This window comes from Sus scrofa, chromosome 7, assembly GCF_054392235.1.
Source record: "Sus scrofa isolate SSC_HxYL_T2T_F1_AM1 chromosome 7, Sscrofa_HxYL_maternal_Yorkshire_Landrace_v2.0, whole genome shotgun sequence".
NCBI classification, from domain to species: Eukaryota; Metazoa; Chordata; class Mammalia; order Artiodactyla; family Suidae; genus Sus; species Sus scrofa.
In genome coordinates, this window is record NC_139389.1 from 27,754,882 (window position 1) to 27,774,712 (window position 19,831).

A 19,831-nucleotide genomic window follows, 5' to 3' on the forward strand; every position below is an offset into this window, starting at 1 on the left:
CTGATGCTGCCCCTCCCCACAGAGCCAGGCTCTTATCTCGTCACTGTGATCTTTTTCTTCTCTTCATAGCACTTATTGTTTGAAATGTTGATTTGTTCTTGTGGAAACTTGGTTGAGTCTGTCTCTTCCATGGGAGTGTAAGCACCACAGGAGCAGAAACAGGTCCGTCAACACGGTGGCTTCCTGGCAGGATGCCACCTGGCTGTGCGACACCAGCTGAACCAGTGAAGGTTTATATCTGCCTCACTCCCGGCACTGACCATCTTCCAGACAATTCCAAGCTCTTTAAAGCGCTTTAAAACACAAGTTGGGAATTAAAAAAAAAAAAATCTGGAGCTTCTCAAAACAAACTTTGAGCAGCCCGGGAAAGGGATTTTGGAAAAGGAGCCATGTCGTGAAAGAGCCTGTGGGAGGGACCACTTCTCACATTGCCTAGACAAGAGAGGCTGCAGAGAGAAAATTCCCTTTATTCCTAAAGAGAACTGTCCAAACAAAGGCTCCTGCTGTAGGCATCATCTTTAGTGAGTCACGGGAGAAATCACAGACATCTTGGTGCCTGTTGTCCTGACGGTGGCCAGATGGGGAAGGGGCTGGGCGGGACCCCCCCACTCTGGGGCCCACTTCTCCACCATCCTCGTCCTTGGTCATCGCAGCTGCTCAGAGGCAGACTGAAGTAGAAGAGGTCTGGTTCTCTCCTTCACAAAGAGCCTCCTCTTTGGAAATGGCCTCACTCAGGCCCTGCAGGTCATCCAGCAGGTCGGAGAGGGATCCTAAGAAAGAAAACCCTGGAGTTCCCAGTGTGGCGCAGCGGACACACATCTGACTAGTATTCAGAAGGGTGCAGGTTTGATCCCTGGCCCTGCTCAGTGGGTTAAGGATCCCGTGTTGCTGTGAGCTGGGGTTTAGGCTGCAGTTGTGGCTCAGATCCGGTGTGGCCGTGGCCGTGGTGTAGGCTGGCAGCTGTAGCTCCAATTCAACCCCTAGCCTGGGAACCTCCATATGCTGCAGGTGCGGGCCTAAAAAAGGAAAAAAAAAAAAAAAGTAGACCCAGAGGGACAGGAGGCTGTTAGGTCAAGATGCAGAGGAACAGGGCAGCCTCGGGATGTAAGGGTGATGAAGGAGAAGGCTCCTGGTTCAAGGCGGGCGTGGCTAAGAGGCTGTGGGCCTCCAGGGGTCAAGAGAACAAGGTTCATGCACACCAGAGTGCCTGGAGGAGAGGGTCCTGAAGTCCCCGCCCCATCCCTTACCTCTGATGGACTCCTTGGTGCAGCGGGCCACTGCCAGAGGCGCAGGCGCTGAAGACTCAGGGTTCCCTGGGCCAGACTCCACAGGTTTCCCCTTATCCAACAGGGAAGGAAGAACTGCCAACAGTCGTTGCTGCTTGTAACGGGAGAGGAGACCCTCCTGCTGCAAGGTGGCCTGGGAAGGAGAGGATTAAATGCCACCGAGCCGGGGCAGAGCACCGCCCCCCCAACAGCTCTGCTCCCCAGCCAGCCCAGGCAGGGGCCCCGTCTAGCTGCCTCCTACCAACATGAGGTTCTTGTCCCTCTCCAGCTCCTTCAGGCGCTGGGTCAGCCGCTGCCCCTCCTCCTTTCGGGCCTCCTCCTGCAGGCGCCGGAGCTCCTGGTTCCGCTCCTTCTCCCGGGTGGCTTTGCGCTGCATCTGGCGCAGGGAGACCACTATGGGAAAGCCAGGCCACAGGGGGAACGGGTGTGGGCCAGCCTAGAGGCCGCAAGGCACCAAGAAAACAAGCCTGGAGGGATGGGCAGGAACACTGGGTCCCCAGCTCTGTGACTCAGAGGAGCCACAGACGCTTGTGGCCTTGGGCTCTTCCGTACAGAGGGAGGGTGGCCCATGCTCTAGGATCCCATGAATCTGTGAACCCTAAGTACCTTCCCCATCCCCGAACCTTCCCAGAGTCCCTTAGGGGAAATCAGAATAGGGACCGGATACCAGATTGTGTGCAATGCATGTTCACTTTCTTAAAGGGTGACGATGGCACTGAGGTTATAATATAGGGAAATAGCCTAGTTGTGGGAGATGCTGCTGAAAGGTCATGTTTACAACTTCCTTTCAATCTTCCCCCCGAAAATGTATCTATCAATGTGTGTATGTATATACAGACAGAGAGGAAATGTGATCAAAGGTTATTAACTGCTGCTTCTAACCAGACGTGGTATATGAGTCCATTACATGAGTCTTTTTTTGTCCTTTGAGGGGCCACACCCACAGTATTTGGAGATTCCCAGGCTAGGGGCTGAATCAGAGCTGTAGCTGCCAGCCACAGCCACAGCCACAGCCACGGGGGATCCGAGCCGAGTCTGTGACCTACACCACAGCTCACGGCAATGCTGGATCCTTAACCCACTGAGCAAGGCCAGGGATCAAACCTGTGTCCTCATGGATACTAGTCAGATTCGTTTCCACTGAGCCACAACAGGAACTCCTGCATGATTCTTTTAACTTGGCTAGGTGTTTGAAATTTTTGCCAATTAAAAATCGGGGTGATCATTGGTGTGGGATGTCAGGTGTGAGATGTCACGATGCCTTTGTGAAGGAGAGTGACGGGTGGGGAGCGGCCCCAGGGGCTCCAGGGCTGGGGGCTTGCGTGCTGTTGCTTGATTTGGGAGCCGGGTAGATGGGTGTTTACCACCTGAGAATTCATCTTCCCTGGTAACTTCATTACTTGCACACTTCCAAAAAAGCTTTAAAGTTTCAAAAATAACCTCATGCCTCAACACTTCCTTCTTCCCAGAAGCCCACCTCCACCCCGGCCCATCTCACCGGCCTTGGTGTGTTCCCTCCGAGCCTCATTCAGTCTCCTTTCTGACTCTGAGAGCTGTTCCCGCAGCCGAGTTTCCACTTCGGCCACCTTCTCCTGCAGCGCTGGGGTGGAGGTGCAGATGGGGTGTAGGGGGGGTGGGGCTTGCTTCACAGTCCCCACTGCCCCCTCGGGTCTGCCATGCCCCTCTGCACACCTTGCCCATAGATCTCCTGCTGCTGGGTCAGCTCCTGCCGGAGACCAGCAGCCTCCGCCGTGCTCTCTTGCTGGCCCTGGCGAGCTGCCTCCAGCTGCAGCCCCAAACTGGCCAGGGACTCCTGTGTGCGCTGCAGCTCCTGCTCCAGCTGCTGGGCCACCTCGCTCAGCTTCTGCCGCTCCACCTCCCCTGGGAAGAGATGGCACCCTCTAAGGCTTCTCCACCCCTAGACCCAGCTCTTCCTCTTCATCCCCAAGGCTCAGACGCTGGCCCCTGCTCCAGCTCAGTAACCCGAGGACCGGGCATACCTTGTTCCCGGGCCCGGCCCACCTCCTGCTGGATGATGTGGGCGCTCAGCTGCAGTTCTGCGTCCAGGCGGTTCCGCTCTTCCCGCAGCTGCTCCAACTCGAGGTTCATCTCGGTGGCCGGTGGGGGTGGGGGGCAGCTGAGACAGAGAAGAGAAACTGCTGGGTGGGGGAATCACCCAGCTGCCTGACCCGGAAGGCCCACCCTTCCTCCAGCCTCGCTTTTTTGGTCCAGGGACTGACATCTGAAAAGCCCCACCCCCTCCCATCCACTCAAAGTGGCCCGAACGTCACCTCTCCTGGCGCAGCTGAGCAAGGGCCAGTTTTCGAGCCATCAAGCCTGGGGGAGAAAAGGTAGAAGAGCAACAGAGAGATGCGTTTGCGGGGAAGAGGGGAGACGGGAGGAAGGGGAAAGAGGATGCGGGGCGGGGCGCATCTGGAGGCTGCTCTACCCACCCCGAATGGTGTGGACCTTTCGGACGGCATAGCTGAGGCGGGCGCTGAGGCTGGGCAGCCGGGCCGTGGCCCGCTCCACCTCGGCCATGGTGCTCTGGAGCCAGGCCTGAAAGCTGGAGAAGGCACAAGGTCACCGACCTTCAACCCCACGGCACATCCAAATAGACTCGACCCCCCTCCCCCCAGAACTGCTAAGCGCGTGGGGAAGGCAGGGAAGAGGGAATGGAGCAGGGGCAAGAGACGCTGAAGCTAAGGGGAGGGGCCCCACCTCTGGGCCCTGCCAGTTGTGAAAGAAGATCTGAGAGCTTACGCCCCTTGGTGATGGTCAGATAAAAATGATGCAGTTGCTCATAAGAAAAGCACAGCTATTGCTGGTCCTCAAACCTATGATAAGCTTCTCGTTTGGGTCCTCATAAAACAACAGTGAGGTTCATGGGGTTGCACCTTCACGGACTACCGTAAGGACTCTGTGACGATGATCTACCTGCAGGGGCTAAAACGAGTGCCCTACGGTAGACTAATTGCTAGTAATTTAGGCATTTTTACCTGCAGGCCCCCGGATGCATCTCCAGAGTGTGGGACTGTCCTGGCACCATAAGCTACATTCAGGGTATATGAACTTATGTGCATTCTTCTTTGGACCAAAGCCCACAGCCCAAGAAGGCATTAAATGACTTTACATCTTTTTAAGCGAACTGCAAAGCTTATTCTCACAATCTGCTTTTTCTTTTTTCTTTTTTGTCTTTTTAGGGCCGCACCCACGCCATATGGAAGTTCCCAGGCTAGGGGTCAAATTGGAGCTATAGCCGCCAGCCTACACCACAGCCACAGCAACGCAGGATCCGAGCCGAGTCTGTAACCTACACTACAGCTCATGGCAACTGTGCCAAGGTCAGATCCTTGACCCACTGAGTGAGGCCAGGGATCGAACCCGAAACCTCATGGTTCCTAGTGGGATTCGTTTCCTCTGTGCCACGACAGGAACTCCTTCTTTTTCTTTTTTTGTCCGCGCCAGTGGCACATGGAACTTCCCAGGCTAGGGGATCAAACTCAAGCCACGGCAGTGACGAGGCACAGATCCTCAACATCTAGGCCACCAGGGAACTCCTCACAATCTGCTTTTTGATCACTATTATGTATCAGAGATCAAAGTTATCCTCGCCAACCAATCCCTGATGCCAGCGAAGGCCAGGTCCATGTGCTTTATCAGCTGGCTGGACCCAAAGCAGCTGGGTGGCTCTTGAAAATCAAGAAGCCTAACCAGGGCCCCTGGGAGGAGGGCATCCCTAGCATCCAGCACTAGGTGGGGCTGGAACTCCCTAGGAGAGTGCAAGTCTGCACCAACAGAAAAAGAAGCAGATGACAAAGGGTGAGGTTGTATCCCTAGCAGCACAGCAGACATCACTTTTATCTGGAAATTATTTGAGCAGGTGCTTCCAATACACTGTGGCTCTTATGAAACCCTTTTCCTGATAGCATCTCCAAGCCATCAAGAGACTAATAAATCTGGCAACAATCTGAGATTGGGTTGGGCGTGTTTTTTTTGTTTTTTTTTTTAGGGCCAAACATGTGGCATATGGAAGTTCCCAGGCTAGGGGTTGAATTGGAGCTGCAGCTGTTGGCCTTCGCCACAGCCACAGCAATGCCAGATCTGAGCCACGTCTGCGACCTACACCACAGCTCATGGCAACACCAGATCCTTGACTCACTGAGCAAGGTTAGGGATCGAACCCGCATCCTCATGGATACTAGTTGGGTTCGTTACCCGAGTCACAACGTCAGGAACCTCCTAAACCTTCAACTGGAAAAACAAACAACCAACGCCCCCCACCCCGGAACAGTTCTGAAGCCTCCTAGGCTCTATTTAGTTCAAGCTGTTACATGACTAACTGTAAGAGGAAGTAATAGCTCACTTCCAGTCAAACACACAATGATTGGGAATCATAACAAGTGACCCTGGTGTGACTGTGGGATGGGGTTACCCCTTAAGAATAAACAAACAGGTTTTAGGAGTTCCCATTGTGGCTTAGCAGCTAACTCTTCCGACTAGCATCCATGAAGATGCGGGTTCGATCGCTGACCTCGCTCAGTGGGTTAAGGATCTGGCATTTCCATCAGCTGTGGTGTAGGTCACAGACACGGCTCGGATCCCGAGTTGCTGTGGCTGTGGTGTACGCCAGCAGCTACAGCTCCTCCTGGACCCCTAGCCTGGGAATCTCCATATGCCGTGGGTGTGGACAGAAAAAGACCAAAAAAAAACCCAAAAAAAAACAGGTTTTACAGGGCTAGATACCTCCAGCCCTGCATCCTCCACGTGGCCAGCTTTTTGGCCCCTCTTGCCCAAGGTTCTTGAACTCCAAAGCGCCCAGGAAGCCAGGGAAGCAGAAATGCCACTCTACCCACCCTCCACCCCAGACACCTGCTGACGGCATTGGCCACAAGCTTCAGCTGCTCCTCCGCCTCGGCCGTCTGCTGCTGCCTCCGGCGCCGGGCCTCCTGAGCGCGGCTCAGCTCCATCTGCAGGGCCTAGGAAGGAGGCAGTAAAGAGAAGGGTCCCCTTCCTGGGGTGTCCCTGCTCTCCCCTGGCCTCTGCCTGTCTCAGACGCTGACCTTGGCGCTCATCCGCTCCACCTCCACCTCCGCGGCTTTGTCTTGCAGGGAGCGCTCCAGGATGGCCCGTTCCTGGCCCTGGGTTTCAGCTCTTTCCTGGAGCTCTGCCACCTGGGGGAGGACAGGAGGCAGGTCTAGACCCAAAAGCTGTAGGGGGACACTGGGAAGGGGTCAGGGGCAGAGGTCTCGGAAAGAAGGCCGCAGAGGGAGACAAAGCTTGGGTTCCTGAGACTGGAGTCTGAGTCGGGATTTCCCTCCAGAAACATGGTCCCTATGCCCACACCCTGAGGAAGCGCCCTGTGACCCACCCACAAGGACCCATGGCCTCTGTTCATGCCGCCCACCCATCCTTGAATGCTGTCGCCTCCTCAGGTGACCATCCCACCTAAGGCCGGCCCACCTCACAAAAAGTAAACCCCACAAGAGCAGGTCCTTGTCGGCCTCTGCTCAGGGCGGTGCAGCCAGCACGTGAGAAGCATTCAGTAGGTATCTACTGAATAAATGCCAGCCCTAAGGAACAAAGAGCTGGGGGAGAAGACGGGGAGAAAGAGGGTACCAGGCCACCTGTCCCTTCAGCTGCTCCACGCATCCTCTGTGCTCCAGCTCCTGGGCCTTCAGCTGCACCATGAGGGCGAACACCTTCTCCCGCCAGCGCTTCAGCAGGGCCTGGCACTTCCTGGTGAACTCGGGCTCCAGGCAGTCTGAAGGCTGAACCTGCGGGTGGAGGAAGTAGCGGGGAGTGTGGGCTCCTGGGGAGCAGAGGAAGCGGGTGGGTTTTGTTTCTTCTGTCCTGCCTAGGCCATTGGCAGCCACAGCAAGAAAAGGCATTCAGGGGAAGACGATGCTGGCTGGTTCGGGGAGGGGCACGCCAACCCCTCCCATGCCTGGGGTTGGGGACAGGGCAAGGCACCCAGGGGCCTACCTTGCGGGCCAGCTCCTCCTCCTGTATGCAGAGGATGTGCGTGAGGCTCTGCACGCGCACCTGCAGCAGCTCAGCCGTGGTGTGCAGCCCGTCCCGGTCCTCCTGCAGCTGCTACAGTGGAGTGGGGGGAGGGGGAGGGCAGCCGCTCTGTTGGAGCTCCCAGAAGCCCTCAGGGATGGCCAGTCTGGGCCCCGGTCACGGCACTGCCTTCTCTCCCCGGGGGCTGTATTCTGCTCCAGCGGCCCCCTTGCCCAGGACCTGAGCCCTCATGTCCCACCCCATGCCCAGCACTCTCTCACCTGCACAGTTTCTAGAAGCTCCTGTCGCTCTGATTCCCACGTCTGGCTGTGGACCTCGGGAGGAACCTGCTCCCCCACATATCTCCTTAGGTTCTCAGCCAAGGTCACCTGAGCCTCCAAGGCCTCTTGGGTCTTGCTAGGGTTGGGGTGGGAGCAGGGTAGCCATCAGTGGGGCACCCTGGAGACCCACCCCACCCACCAACTGCTGGACCCCCTCGGCCACCTCCCTACTCACCTCAACTGCTGCCGCAGCAGCTCAGCCTCCCTCTGGGCCGCAGCCAGCTCCTTGGCTTCCTCTGACCTCCTGGTTTCCAGACTACTCAGAGATTTCTCCAGGCCCCCAGCCTTGTGAGTCAAACTGGAAAGAGCCTCCTGGTGAGCCTGTGTCAAGGAGGAGAGCTGTGGAGAGAAGGGGGCGCTCAGCAGGGCCTGCTGGCCCACAGCTGGCTTCCCAAGTCCTCCTCCTGCCTCAGCCCTGCCCCTCACCCCCACTTCCTATGACCTTGGACGACGACCCAAGAAATCACCCAATGGCACACGACTGAATGGAGACCATCCTTGGCACCTTACTCCCCCTCACCCCGGCAGGTCTCCCCCAAAACACTGTCACTCCTCTCCATATCCAGTGCCACCAACCTGAGGTTAAAAACCACCCTCATTTCTGGACAAGGACAACTGTCTCCTGACTGGTTTTTAAAAACCACCAGTGGTTTACCCAGACCAAAACCCAGCTTCTTCCCTGGGCCTGTGAAGCGTGTTGTGCCTTGGCCTCTGCCTGCTTCTCTGAGCTCACATCCTGTCCCTCCCCGTGCCCACTCTGCTCCAGCCGCCGTGCTCTCCCACCGTCCCCGCAACAAGCCCGCCCTTTCCCACCTCGGAGTCGACCCAGAGGCTTGGCTTCCCCCAGCTCTTCAAGTCTTGGGGACACCATCCCCTTGGGCAGGCCTCCCGGGGCCTCTACTCCCCACCCACCACCCACTCTGTCCATCACATCACACCCATCCTGCACTTCTTAGCATCATGAAATGATCCAGTTTCTGCACGTGCTTACTATCTGCCTCCCCATCCCGAAGGAAGCCCTAGGAAGGCAGGCAGTTGTCCTTGGTTCACAGCACCTCCGTCAGTGGTGAGGGTGTCAGAGTTGCTGAAAGAGCTGGGGTCAGCCGGTGACGGAGGGGAAGTCGCTGCTCTCACTTGTGGCCTGCCCACCTCTAGCCCTATCTCCAAACCACAGTCACAGGGGGCTTTTTAGATATGAATCACAAAACTGGTCCTTCTAGACATAAAATACAAATGTGATCACCTCATTTCCCTGTTTAAAGCCTTTCGACAGTTGCCCGTTGCTCTTAAGGGAAAGTATAAAGATGAACCAGCCGCTGGCCTCACTCCACCCCAACACCCAGAGCCCCTCTGGCCCCCTCCCGTCCACGTACTGCACCCACCGCCTCCCCACATGCTTCCTCGCCAGCCAACTCCTACTCAGCACAAATGTCAATTTCTTAGCATTAACTATCTTTCATCAATCTAAAGGCCCTTTACATTTTTCTTTGAATGACCTCCTTTGTCCATTTTCTGACTGGACTGCTGGACTGCTATCCATTTCTAGGCACACATTATACAATAGGGATATAAGCTTTTTCTTCTGATGTGAGCTGTAACTACTCTTCCTTAGTTTATCACTTGCCTTTAATTTTACTTTGTCATTTCTCAGTTTATTTTTTTTATTTTTTTATTTTTTTGTCTTTTGTTGTTGTTGTTGTTTTTGTTGTTGTTGCTGTTTCTTGGGCCGCTCCCGCGGCATATGGAGATTCCCAGGCTAGGGGTTGAATCGGAGCTGTAGCCACCGGCCTACGCCAGAGCCACAGCAACTCGGGATCCGAGCCGCGTCTGCAACCTACACCACAGCTCACGGCAACGCCGGATCTTTAACCCACTGAGCAAGGGCAGGGACCGAACCCGCAACCTCATGGTTCCTAGTCGGATTCGTTAACCACTGTGCCACGACGGGAACTCCCATTCCTCAGTTTAGAATCATCAAGGCAATACATTAGTCTTTGCTTTAATGGCTCTGAATTTTGGTTTATAGGTAGAAAGGTCTCCATTCCCAAGTTATAAAGGAATTCACCCATATTTTCTTTTTCATCTTTGGCCACCCCACAGTATATAGAGCCCCCGGGCCAGGGATCAGATCTGAGCTATGGTTGTGATCTAAGCTGCAGCTGTGGCAACTCCAGATCCTTAACCTACTGTGCTGGGCTGGGAATCGAACCCATGTCCCAGTGCTCCCAAGATGCTGCCAATCCCATTGTGCCACAGCAGGCTCTCCCCCCAAACTTTCTTCTAATGCCTTTATGGTTTCATTTCTTAACATGTCAACTAGTTAAGGTGGCTTTCCCAAACCCCAGACCAATTAGGCCTTCTTTGTCCCTCTCCTTGGCACTTCTCCCAACTGCAACGAATTTTTTTGTATGCTTGTTTTGTTTTTTTAGGGCCGCACCCGCCGCATATGGAGGTTCCCAGGCTAGGGGTTGAATTGGAGCTGTAGCTGCCAGCCTACACCACAGCCACAGCAACACGGGATCCGAAACACATCTGCAACCTATACCACAGCCCATGGCAATGCCAGACACTTAACTGAGCAAAGCCAGGGATCGAACTCGCATCCTCGTGGATACTAGTCGGGTTTGTTAACTGCTGAGCCATGACAGGAACTCCCTGCAATGAATTAATTAGGACTAAATCAAGCGCTGAATGTATGTGTCCCCCAGCAGGCTGTCAGCTCCACCCAGGAGGGCAGGGACTCAGCTCACCCCAGTGTCCTGGCTCCTGTCTCAGGATGACAAAGGGTAAGCACGGATAAATGCTTGCTGAGTCAATAATCTCTCTTTCCCAGTCCACTTTAGGACACCACTACCATCTCCCCCCACCCCCACCCCCAGTGCTCCCAGATGAACTGGGTACCTGGAGTAAAGTAGGAAAACAAACTACTTCCTACTGAAGAGGAACAAGGGGGAGTTCCCGTCATGGCGCAGCAGAAACGAATCCGACTAGGAACCATGAGGTTTCGGGTTCGATCCCTGGCCTCGCTCAGTGGGTTAAGGATCTGGCGTTGCTGTGGCTGTGGTGTAGGCCGCCAGTTACATCTCAGATTAGACCCCTAGCCTGGGAACCTCCATATGCAGCGGGTGCGGCCCTAAAAAGATAAAAGAGAGAAGAAAAAAAAAGAGGAACAAGGGCTTCAAGTGGTGGAAGGTCGCCTGAGTCCTGGGGGAAAAGGGCAATCGGAATATAACCCACACAGCCAGGTTCCTCTTCCCAGACACCTGTTCTTTTCACCTTCATCAAACAGCTCATTACTCTTTTCTGCAAGACCTGCTGTTTACTGAGGAGCTCCCGCCCAGATCACTACTGAGCCCTTCCCAGGGCCACATTCACCTCCTCTTGGTGCAGCCTCTGAACCTCCTCCAGCTCCCGCTGGCTCCCCTCTTCCAGGTTCTTCCGGACAACCTCAGCCCCGGCCAGGGCAGCACGCAGGCCCTCGGCCTCAGCACGGCCGGCCTTCTCCGCCCGTGCCAGCGCCTCCAGCTCCATGGCCTGGGACTCCAGCCTCATCTTCTGCTGCAGCGAGGTCTCCCGCAGCACCCGGACCTCCTCCTCGAGCCGCCGCAGCTCTTGCAGCTGCCGAGAAATCAGCTCAGCCTGCTGGCTCAGGGCCTGCGACCCCGCCAGCTCCACGGACCTTCAAAGACAGGTTAGCACAGGTGAGACCTGTCTCTGGTGCCAGCAGGGTGGCCAAGGCACAAATGGAGACCGGAAGAGGAGAGGATTCCTCTGCTCCAGAGAGGGGGGACGGCAGGGGATGAAGCTGGGCTGTAGCGCTCTCCGCATTTCCATCACCATCATCATTCATGGCCCTACTACGCACATCTGGGCCCACAGGACCTAAAAGCTAGCTGAGTTCCTGGAACATGCTCTATCTCAAGGTCAATATACAGCAGATGTGTTAAACATCAGATGTGCATATTATTAGGCTGCATATTCTGAACTGGAGAAGTTGGAAGGACATTCAGAGACTTCTGAATTCTTTTTTTGGTCTTTTGTCTCTATAGGGCCACACCTGTGGCATATGGAGGTTCCTAGGCTAGGCGTCAAATCAGAGCTGTAGTTGCTGGCCTACACCACAGCTCACAGCAACGCCGGATCCTTAACCCATTGAGCGAGGCCAGGGATAGAACCTGTGTCCTCATAGATACTAGTCAGGTTCGTTAACTACTGAGCCATGATGGGAACTCTGACTTCTGAATTCTGATTTAAGGGTGAGGAAAAGTTTGAGGAAGGTGCAAAGAGAGGTCACAACTTCCAGTGTCAATATGGCAGGGCCAGACGCTAGGGGAAAGTCATATATTGAGTTCCTGCTGGGGAACAATAGATTGGCTGCATCTCTGGAGCACTGGGATGCAGGTTCAATCCCTGGCCCAGCATAGTGGGTTAAGGATCTGGCATTGCTGCAACTGTGGCTCAGATCTGAGTTCCTGGCCCGGGAACTCACTATGCCTCAGGGCAGTCAAAAAAAAAAAAAAAAAAATCAGTTGAGTGTTAGGTACTCATGAGATGTCTGAGAGGGTAGCACTTCCAATAAATTACATAGTCTCAACCAGTCTACTGGTGTCGCATAAAGTTTAAACCAGCTTATCCCATGGCTCTTGACACAGCTTCCTCACTGAGGCCCAGAACAGCATTTTTTTGTTGCTGTTCAAGAAGCAAAGATCTGCAGCCTAGAGTCATTAAGTGACGGCCAAAGGACTCCCAGCTGGTAGCCACATTAGCCACAAAGAGTCTGACTCTCACTCCAGTGCTCCCCTTTTGTCATCATGCTCTTTTCTCTTTGATGGGATCCAAGGTCGACCCATCTGCAATCCTGCTCTTGAGCAAAATGGCAGGATGACGTTCCAATACATTTGGGAGAAGACACCCATGAAACATCAAGAATGAGAATTTTCACAGGTAACACACTGACAGATGGCACGGACAGCTCCCTCAGGACGAATCCTCGCTACCACAGCACATGGCCTGTTCTCCCCGCAGGTACTGCATCTTACCTTATTCTACGCTTAATACAATCGGCTGTGGGTCAACCTATTTCCTCCCTTAGAATTTTTTTTCTTTCTTTTTTGGCTGCACCTGCAACATGTGGAAGTTTTCAGGTCAGGGAGCGAAACTGTGCCATAGCAGCTACCTGAGCCACTGGACTTACAAGGCTGGATCCTTAACCCTTTTGACACAAGAGAACTCCTTCCCTTAGGATTTTAAATTCCATGATATCAGGATCTTTCTTTTTTCTTTTTCAGTTTTGATACCCCTGTCCCTAGCATCAAGCACATCATCTTATTATTATTTGTGCACTGTAGGCACCAACAATTGCTTATGTACAAATGAAGAAATCATGGAATGAAGGGCTGAAATAGGGTAAAGGAATCTATTTCAGTGAAGAAGGGACAGTGGCAAGCAAGCCCGAGAAAACAGCAACAGGAGATCCCTACCTGCCTCGCCACCCTGGCTCCTGCCCTTTGCCAGAAACTTCCTTTTCCCACATGGTCACTTGAGGTCTCTGGTTGTCTGACAGCCTCTCTAAGACATCTTGATGGGCCGGGGGCTGGACCAAGGGAATGTCTGAGACCCAAGGGGGAGCCATTCTCGGCAGAGTTGGATGGGGCCGAGCTTGGAAGTGGGATGGGGGTATCAGCCTGGTGGAACCTGAGGAATCGTAAGGACAAAGATGGTCAGTTTCCCAGGGGGACACAATCACCAGTTCCCTTGCAAGATCCCACTGACCTGAACGTCGAAACATCTCCATATCATCTGAAGTCTCTAGATTCTGTGTCCAGTCATCTATGTTCTCCTGGACAATAGGAGAAACAAGGACACTCCAATTCAATTTTCAAGCCCCCTTCCAAAGAGAGAGCCCCTACAACAGCAAAGTCAAAAGCCTTAAATAACAGCCAGGGATGGCCGACTCTTAGCTCCTCTTTTCCTACTTCCCAAAAGAAGCAGGAAATATCTGAAAATCACTTGCTTGTCTCAATCTGGTTCCTAACAGAACTATGGCAACAGCCACGAGATGGAACAAATTTACTGAGACAGGCTGGGAAGCTCTTAGGTTTTGTTCATACTTGTAGAATTCTGGGCAGTGCCTTTACCCTCCTCCTTAAGTTTCTACAGTCTCTGCTGTTCCTGGATGGAGATGACGAAGGTGTGCGGTGCAGGGGCTGTGAGCCCAATCGCCGGAGTTCTCTCCATGGCTCAGCAAGGCCTTGGGGAAGCCCATCCAGACACCACCAAGCCATGACTCCTGGGTCCTTCCTTATCAAAGCGCTGATCCAAAGCCTGGCCCCAGATGAGCATGGCTACATGTAGAGCAGGACACCTATGGGGCCCCCAGGGAATCCAGGCAGCCTAGACCCCTTGGCAGAAAAGTCATCTCATCCAAACCCTTCCAGCAACTCCCTGCTCAGTTTCTCTCTACTGTCCTCTCAGTTTCCATTCCTGTCTCCCACCAGCCTCTCCAGAGCCCCAGACAAGAGACGGCTCTTCAAGATCTCCCCACCCTCCCACCCGAATCCATCTATTCCCCCCCCCAATCTGAGATTCCTATGCCCCTCCCTACATCCTAATTTGCTTTGATCCAGAAGGAATTATTCTGGTCCCCCACGCTCATCTCTCAATTCAATTGCCTGCTCTCCCTCCCGCCTCTCCCGCAGATACTCCTGAGCCTTCGCCCTGCTGGACGAGGAGCTCTAGGGCTGTTCTGACCACTTCATTTGTCCTTTTACCCGGACCCTGTACCCCTCCACCCTGTGGACCCCTGAACCCACCCCCGCACCCCCTCTTGGCCCTTCCCGCCCCCAACCGACTCTTCCCGAATACCCCTTACCCAGCGCGAGCGACCCCTCTGCCCTTTGACCACACCCCCTACCCCTAGCTCAGAAGCGCGGCCTCAGCCCCTGACCGCGCCTGCGCAAAGCGGGCAGGTTGGCGGGACGCTCTAAAGCCCTTCACCCTTCCGGGAGGAGGAGGGGAAGAGGTGTACGCAGGCGCGGTAGTCTAAAGCCCGGCCCAATTATGGCACTGAGGGCATCTCCGCGCCCTGGCGGCTCCTCCCAACTCCGGGAACCCGGGAAAACTTGTGAACTAATCAGAAAAAGCGGAAGGCGGGAGATCGGAGACCCTCCCAGCGCGTCGCCCAATGGAGAGAAGGAGGGCAAAAGAGATGGCCAATCAGAAACGGCACGGGGGGCGGGCTCTCTCGGCGCGAAGTTCAGACCCGGGAATTCCGAAGGCGGGGTCGGTACTGCCCGCGCGCGGAGACGGCGCCCCTCCTGGCCCCGGCTTCCTCGCTGTCAAACAGCCGCTGGAGCACCAGCCCTGGCCGGAGCCTGAGAGATCCTGAGCTGCCGCACAGGCTGGCACTGCCCGGAGAGGGGACCGCTTCGAGACTGCACCTCGCGGTAGATAAGAATCTGGATTGCGGCGGGGAGGGAAAAGGCTGGGTTTCCCTCGCATGATCCCGGGAAGCCCTATCCTGTCTTTAATCCCACCTGGAGAAGTCGGGAAGCAGGGGTTTAGATCCGCTTTGTTAGAGAACATAGAGACCCATTTGCACTGCCTTTGGAGGGATGACAGTGGATAGACTTCCCACGGGGGTTTAAGCTATCTAGTTATGAGTGAGGGGTTGGCCAGAAGAGCGAGGCGCAGGCTAGCAGGTGGGTTACTCTGTTTGGATTAGCAGAATTGACAGGAAACTTCTCCAAATTACACTGAGGTGACAAGTTAGTATCACACAGAAGCAGGACCCCAGTCCTCCCCCCTTGCAATTCGCATATTCCCCAGAAGCTGCCTAACGTATTGTTGCCTGGCACAGACTTGAAGGCTCCCGGAATATTCTGCAGCCTGAGGATCTGATTCAACTTCGTGCCATAGGACATCTTCGTCTTTGCACTATACTGGGACCCTCACGAAATTTTTCAGTTGGAAAACTGTTGACAGCCAATCTTGCATCGAATCCTAGGCCCTTGCACTCTGAATTTACACTATTCGGGGAGCGTGCCCAAGGTTGAGATTGCACAAAGCACAGTTCAACTCTGCATCAGAGGGAAAGAGAACTTAGGCCAGCTGTGCATGGCCCAGGATTGGGAAGTGATGGATTCCTGAAGTGGAAGAGGTGGTGCAGAGGGGGCACCGCCCATGCTGCCCTGCTTCCAGCTGCTGCGCATAGGGGGCGGCAGGGGTGTCGACCTTTACACCTTCCACCCCCCAAGTGGGGCTGGCTGCACCTACCGCTTGGGCTGCAGGGCCGACCTGTGTGATGTGGCCCTGCGGCCCCAGCAGGAGCCCGGCTTCATCTCGGAAGTCCACGCGGAGCTGCACGCTGAGCGCCGGGGTGATGACTGGAGGGTCAGCCTGGAGGACCATAGCAGCCAAGGTGAGGAGTGAGCAGAGCAGCCTTATGCCTGGGCAATGGCAGTTCTGGGCTGCAAAGTCTCCACAGGGACCATTGCCTGCCTTCCACCCAATCTCCCCTTTGGGCTGGCTGGATGGTTATCACCCAGACCTGTCCTCCCACCAGAAATGTGCAGTGTCAGAAGCTCTTTGTGGAGCTGACCTTGTTTAGCTCATTCAGGGGCGGGAGCATCATCAGAGAAGTATCGCAGTGGGTTGTCCTGGGGCCAAGCTCAGACTTGACCAAGTTTCCAGACTTGTTCCCAAGTTGGCACCTTGTTCTTGGCTTAGGGCAGTTACATGTTGAATTGTTTTAATGATCTGAACCTATGTCTTACTCCTTTGACTCGGAGGCAATTACAGTCTCAGAAGGCCTGGGTTCACATCTGAGTGGTGCCACTGACCCCCGGCAGCGTCCCTCAGGCCTGTCACTTCACCTTTCTAGGTATTAGTTTCCTCCTAGGTAAACTATAAGCCTTTCTTAGGTCTGTTTTGGTTGGGAATGTTGTGAGGATTGGATAACTAGTGGCCAAGATGCACCTAGTGCTTACTGTTACAAGCCAGAACTGTCCTAAATGCACTAAATGTAGGTGAGCACAAATATCCCCACTTTCCAGACAAGGAAAATGAGGCACAAAAGTTGTCCAGGGCCACATGGCTGGTTAAGTAGTGGAGCTTGGATTTGAACCTAGACAATCTGAACTATGCGGATAGGTGTTGAGGCGGAGCTGGGTGAGTGAGCATCTCTGAGAATCAGACCTCAGTAGATTGAGGGAAGGAGCTTTTTCCCTCCATGCCTCCAGTGGGAGGGCATAAGAAACAAAAATTTGTTCCCAGTTCACAAAGAGCTTGCTATCTGGTGTTACCTGCGAAGGGACTTAGAACATGAGAACTGGATAACAGATGCAATGTTCTTCCTCGTGTTCCCCAGAAAATCAAACAGGACCAGATCTCTCCACTTCTGACCCACCATTTGTTTCTGTCGTTCTGTCTGGTGTCCCACCACCAACAGGGACTTTGGTCAATAATGTCCGACTCCCAAGGGGTCACAGGCTGGAGTTGAGTGATGGTGACCTTCTGACCTTTGGCCCTGAAGGGCCCCCAGGAACCAGCCCCTCAGAGTTCTACATGTTTCAGCAAGTCCGAGTCAAACCTCAAGATTTTGCTGCCATCACCATCCCACGGTCCAGGGGAGAAGAGGGAGAAACCAGAGCTGGTTTCCGGCCTATGCTGCCCTCCCAAGGGGCCCCCCAGCGCCCCCTCAGCACCCTCTCCCCCACCCCCAAAGCCACCCTGATCCTCAACTCCATCGGCAGCCTCAGCAAGCTCCACTTGCAGCCGCTCACATTCTCTCGGAGTGGGAGTGGGCCGCAGAATCCACCCGTTTCCACGACTCCTGGGGAAGTGAGGACCACCCCTTCGGCCCCACCCCCAAGAAACCGGAGGAAATCCGCTCACCGCGTGTTGGCAGAACTGGACGATGAGAGAGAGGCTCCCGAGAGCCTCCCACCCGTGCTTATAGAGCCCAGGAAGAAACTGCTCCGTGTAGAGAAAACCCCACCGACACCCAGTGGGTAAGTGGAGAGAACTCCATCTCATCATTTCACTGCCTTTTGACTCCTTTTTAGAGCCCTAGACTGGGAGGCGGCTCTGCCCGGGGGATAGAGACCAGAGGTGGACCTTGGGATCGCAAGACCTGGGTTGGTTCTGCTCAGCAGATTCTAGTGAATCCATATAGGTTCACTTTGATTACCCAGGGGAAAGTTCTAAGTTTCTGCAGGTTTCCAGTGACCCTAGTTTTTGTGTCACTTTCTTCAGAAATCGTCGTGGGCGTCCTCGGAAGCACCCAGTGAGCATCCCCAGGGCTCCCCCAGCAGCTGGGGGCGGGGAGCCCTGTGCAGCCCCCTGTTGCTGCCTACCCCAAGAAGAGACAGTAGCTTGGGTTCAGTGTGATGGTTGTGACACCTGGTTCCATGTGGCCTGTGTTGGCTGCAGCATCCAGGCTGCCAAGGAAGCTGACTTCCGGTGCCCAGGCTGCCGTGTAGGCATCCAGAGCTAGGGCCGGCCACCAACACCAGAGGACAGAGCCGGCACCTCCAGGCCATGGGGGGACAGGGAGTCCTAAGAGATGCCTTCTTCTTCCCTTGCCTTCCCCTGGGGTGGTGGGGGGATGAGTACAGAGGAAGGGTCCATTGCTATGGATTATCAATTCAAGGCCCTTGTAGCCAAGGTGACAGAAGAGATGGTTTCCTGCCAAAGATACTGCTGCCTCCAGGAAGTTGCCAGTGAGCTGGAAATCCCCACTGTTATAAGCTGTTGTGGGTCCTTGTCATGGACACTAGAATGTGTGGTCAGGAGCATTCGACTGCAGAGGGCCTGCCTGGGAGGGTGGCAGCCCCAGACTTGAGCAAGCAAGATCTTAATGGCAGCACCTAGCCTTCCTTACCTTGTGGATAGTCCTGCCACTGACCATGACTGTGACCTGACTTTTCAGAGCTTTGCTTCCATTTCCGAATAAAGAATGAGCAGCTTCATACACTCCAAGGTGCTTGCTCTTTTTGTGGGTCTGATACCCCTTGTTTTCTAGTTCTTGGGAGAATGGACTTGGTAAAGTCTGGAAAACTAATTCAGATTCTTTGCTTTTTTTTTTTTTGTCTTTTCTAGGGCCACTCCCACAGCATATGGAGGTTCCCAGGCTAGGAGTTGAATCGGAGCTGTAGCCGCTGGCCTACACCACAGCCACAGCAACGTGGGATCCGAGCCGCGTCTGCAACCTACACCACAGCTCACGGCAACGCCGGATCATTAACCCACTGAGCGAGGCCAGGGATTGAACCCACAACCCCATGGTTCCTAGTCGGATTCATTAACCACTGTGCCACGAGGGGAACTCCAAAAAACTATTCAGATTCTTAAGGGAAGAGAGTGAGCAGACAAATCAGAGAAATACAAACCTGCTTATTGAAATGGTGCAAACATACGGGATAAACTGGAGGTGGGAAGACAGAAAAAAGGAATCCGGGTAATTAGTTTCTTTTTTGTTGTTGTTGTTGTTGTTGTTGTTGCTATTTCTTGGGCCGCTCTCGCGGCATATGGAGGTTCCCAGGCTAGGGGTCGAATCGGAGCTGTAGCCACTGGCCTACGCCAGAGCCACAGCAACGCGGGATCCGAGCTGCGTCTGCAACCTACACCACAGCTCACAGCAACGCCGGATCGTTAACCCACTGAGCAAGGGCAGGGACCGAACCCGCAACCTCATGGTTCCTAGTCGGATTCGTTAACCACTGCGCCACGACGAGAACTCCTAGTTTCTAGTTTAAAAGAAAATAGGTGTTCCCATTGTGGCTCAGCAGTAACAAACCCCGCTAGTATCCAGGAGGTTTGATCCCTGGCCTTGCTCAGTGGGTTAAGGATCTAGTGTTACCAGGAGCTACATCCGGTGGTATGGGTGGCAGATGTGGCTCAGATCCCAAGTTGCTGTGGCTGTGGTGTAGGTCAGCAGCCACAGCTCAGATTTGACCCCTAGCCTGGGAACTTCCATATACCACAGCTGTAGCCTTAAAAAGACAATAAAGAAAACAGATACACTACCATTAAACTAAGGTAGCTGGGATTTGGTCAAGTTCATGAACGGCAGAACTTTTTTACAAGTTTCGCCGGTACTACCAGGAAGAAAAAAACCTGGGACACCAGCTGGAGCAGATACTGACCTGGTCAAGTCTATCAGCCTAACCTACCTGGCTACACTGATCTCTTCTGAGTCTT

General features: G+C 54.3%; 2 protein-coding genes across 54 annotated transcripts; one reads left to right on the plus strand and one right to left on the minus strand.

Moving 5' to 3' along the window:
• Positions 1–447: 447 nt before the first annotated feature.
• CCHCR1 (coiled-coil alpha-helical rod protein 1) lies at positions 448–14,661 on the minus strand. 51 transcript variants are annotated; one of them, XR_014808924.1, is made up of 19 exons: positions 14,502–14,587; positions 13,768–13,954; positions 13,403–13,469; positions 13,111–13,324; positions 11,006–11,309; positions 7,806–7,969; positions 7,571–7,706; positions 7,272–7,382; positions 6,914–7,063; positions 6,350–6,460; positions 6,159–6,265; positions 3,740–3,852; positions 3,578–3,623; positions 3,287–3,423; positions 2,979–3,167; positions 2,785–2,886; positions 1,528–1,662; positions 1,248–1,419; positions 448–770 (listed from the first exon to the last, which is right to left on the minus strand). XR_014808924.1 is itself a non-coding variant. In XM_084966186.1 (19 exons), the coding sequence occupies exons 3-19, from the start codon at positions 13,422–13,424 to the stop codon at positions 658–660; spliced, it is 2,343 nt and encodes a 780-aa protein (XP_084822312.1). In that variant the 5' UTR covers positions 13,425–13,469; positions 13,768–13,880; positions 14,544–14,587; the 3' UTR covers positions 448–657.
• A 256-nt stretch (positions 14,662–14,917) lies between these two features.
• Positions 14,918–18,610, plus strand: TCF19 (transcription factor 19). 3 transcript variants are annotated; one of them, XM_013977603.3, is made up of 4 exons: positions 14,918–15,075; positions 15,489–16,049; positions 16,998–17,640; positions 17,885–18,607. In XM_013977603.3, exons 2-4 carry the CDS (start codon positions 15,812–15,814, stop codon positions 18,123–18,125), a joined length of 1,122 nt encoding a protein of 373 aa, XP_013833057.1. In that variant the 5' UTR covers positions 14,918–15,075; positions 15,489–15,811; the 3' UTR covers positions 18,126–18,607.
• The last annotated feature ends 1,221 nt before the right edge of the window (positions 18,611–19,831 follow it).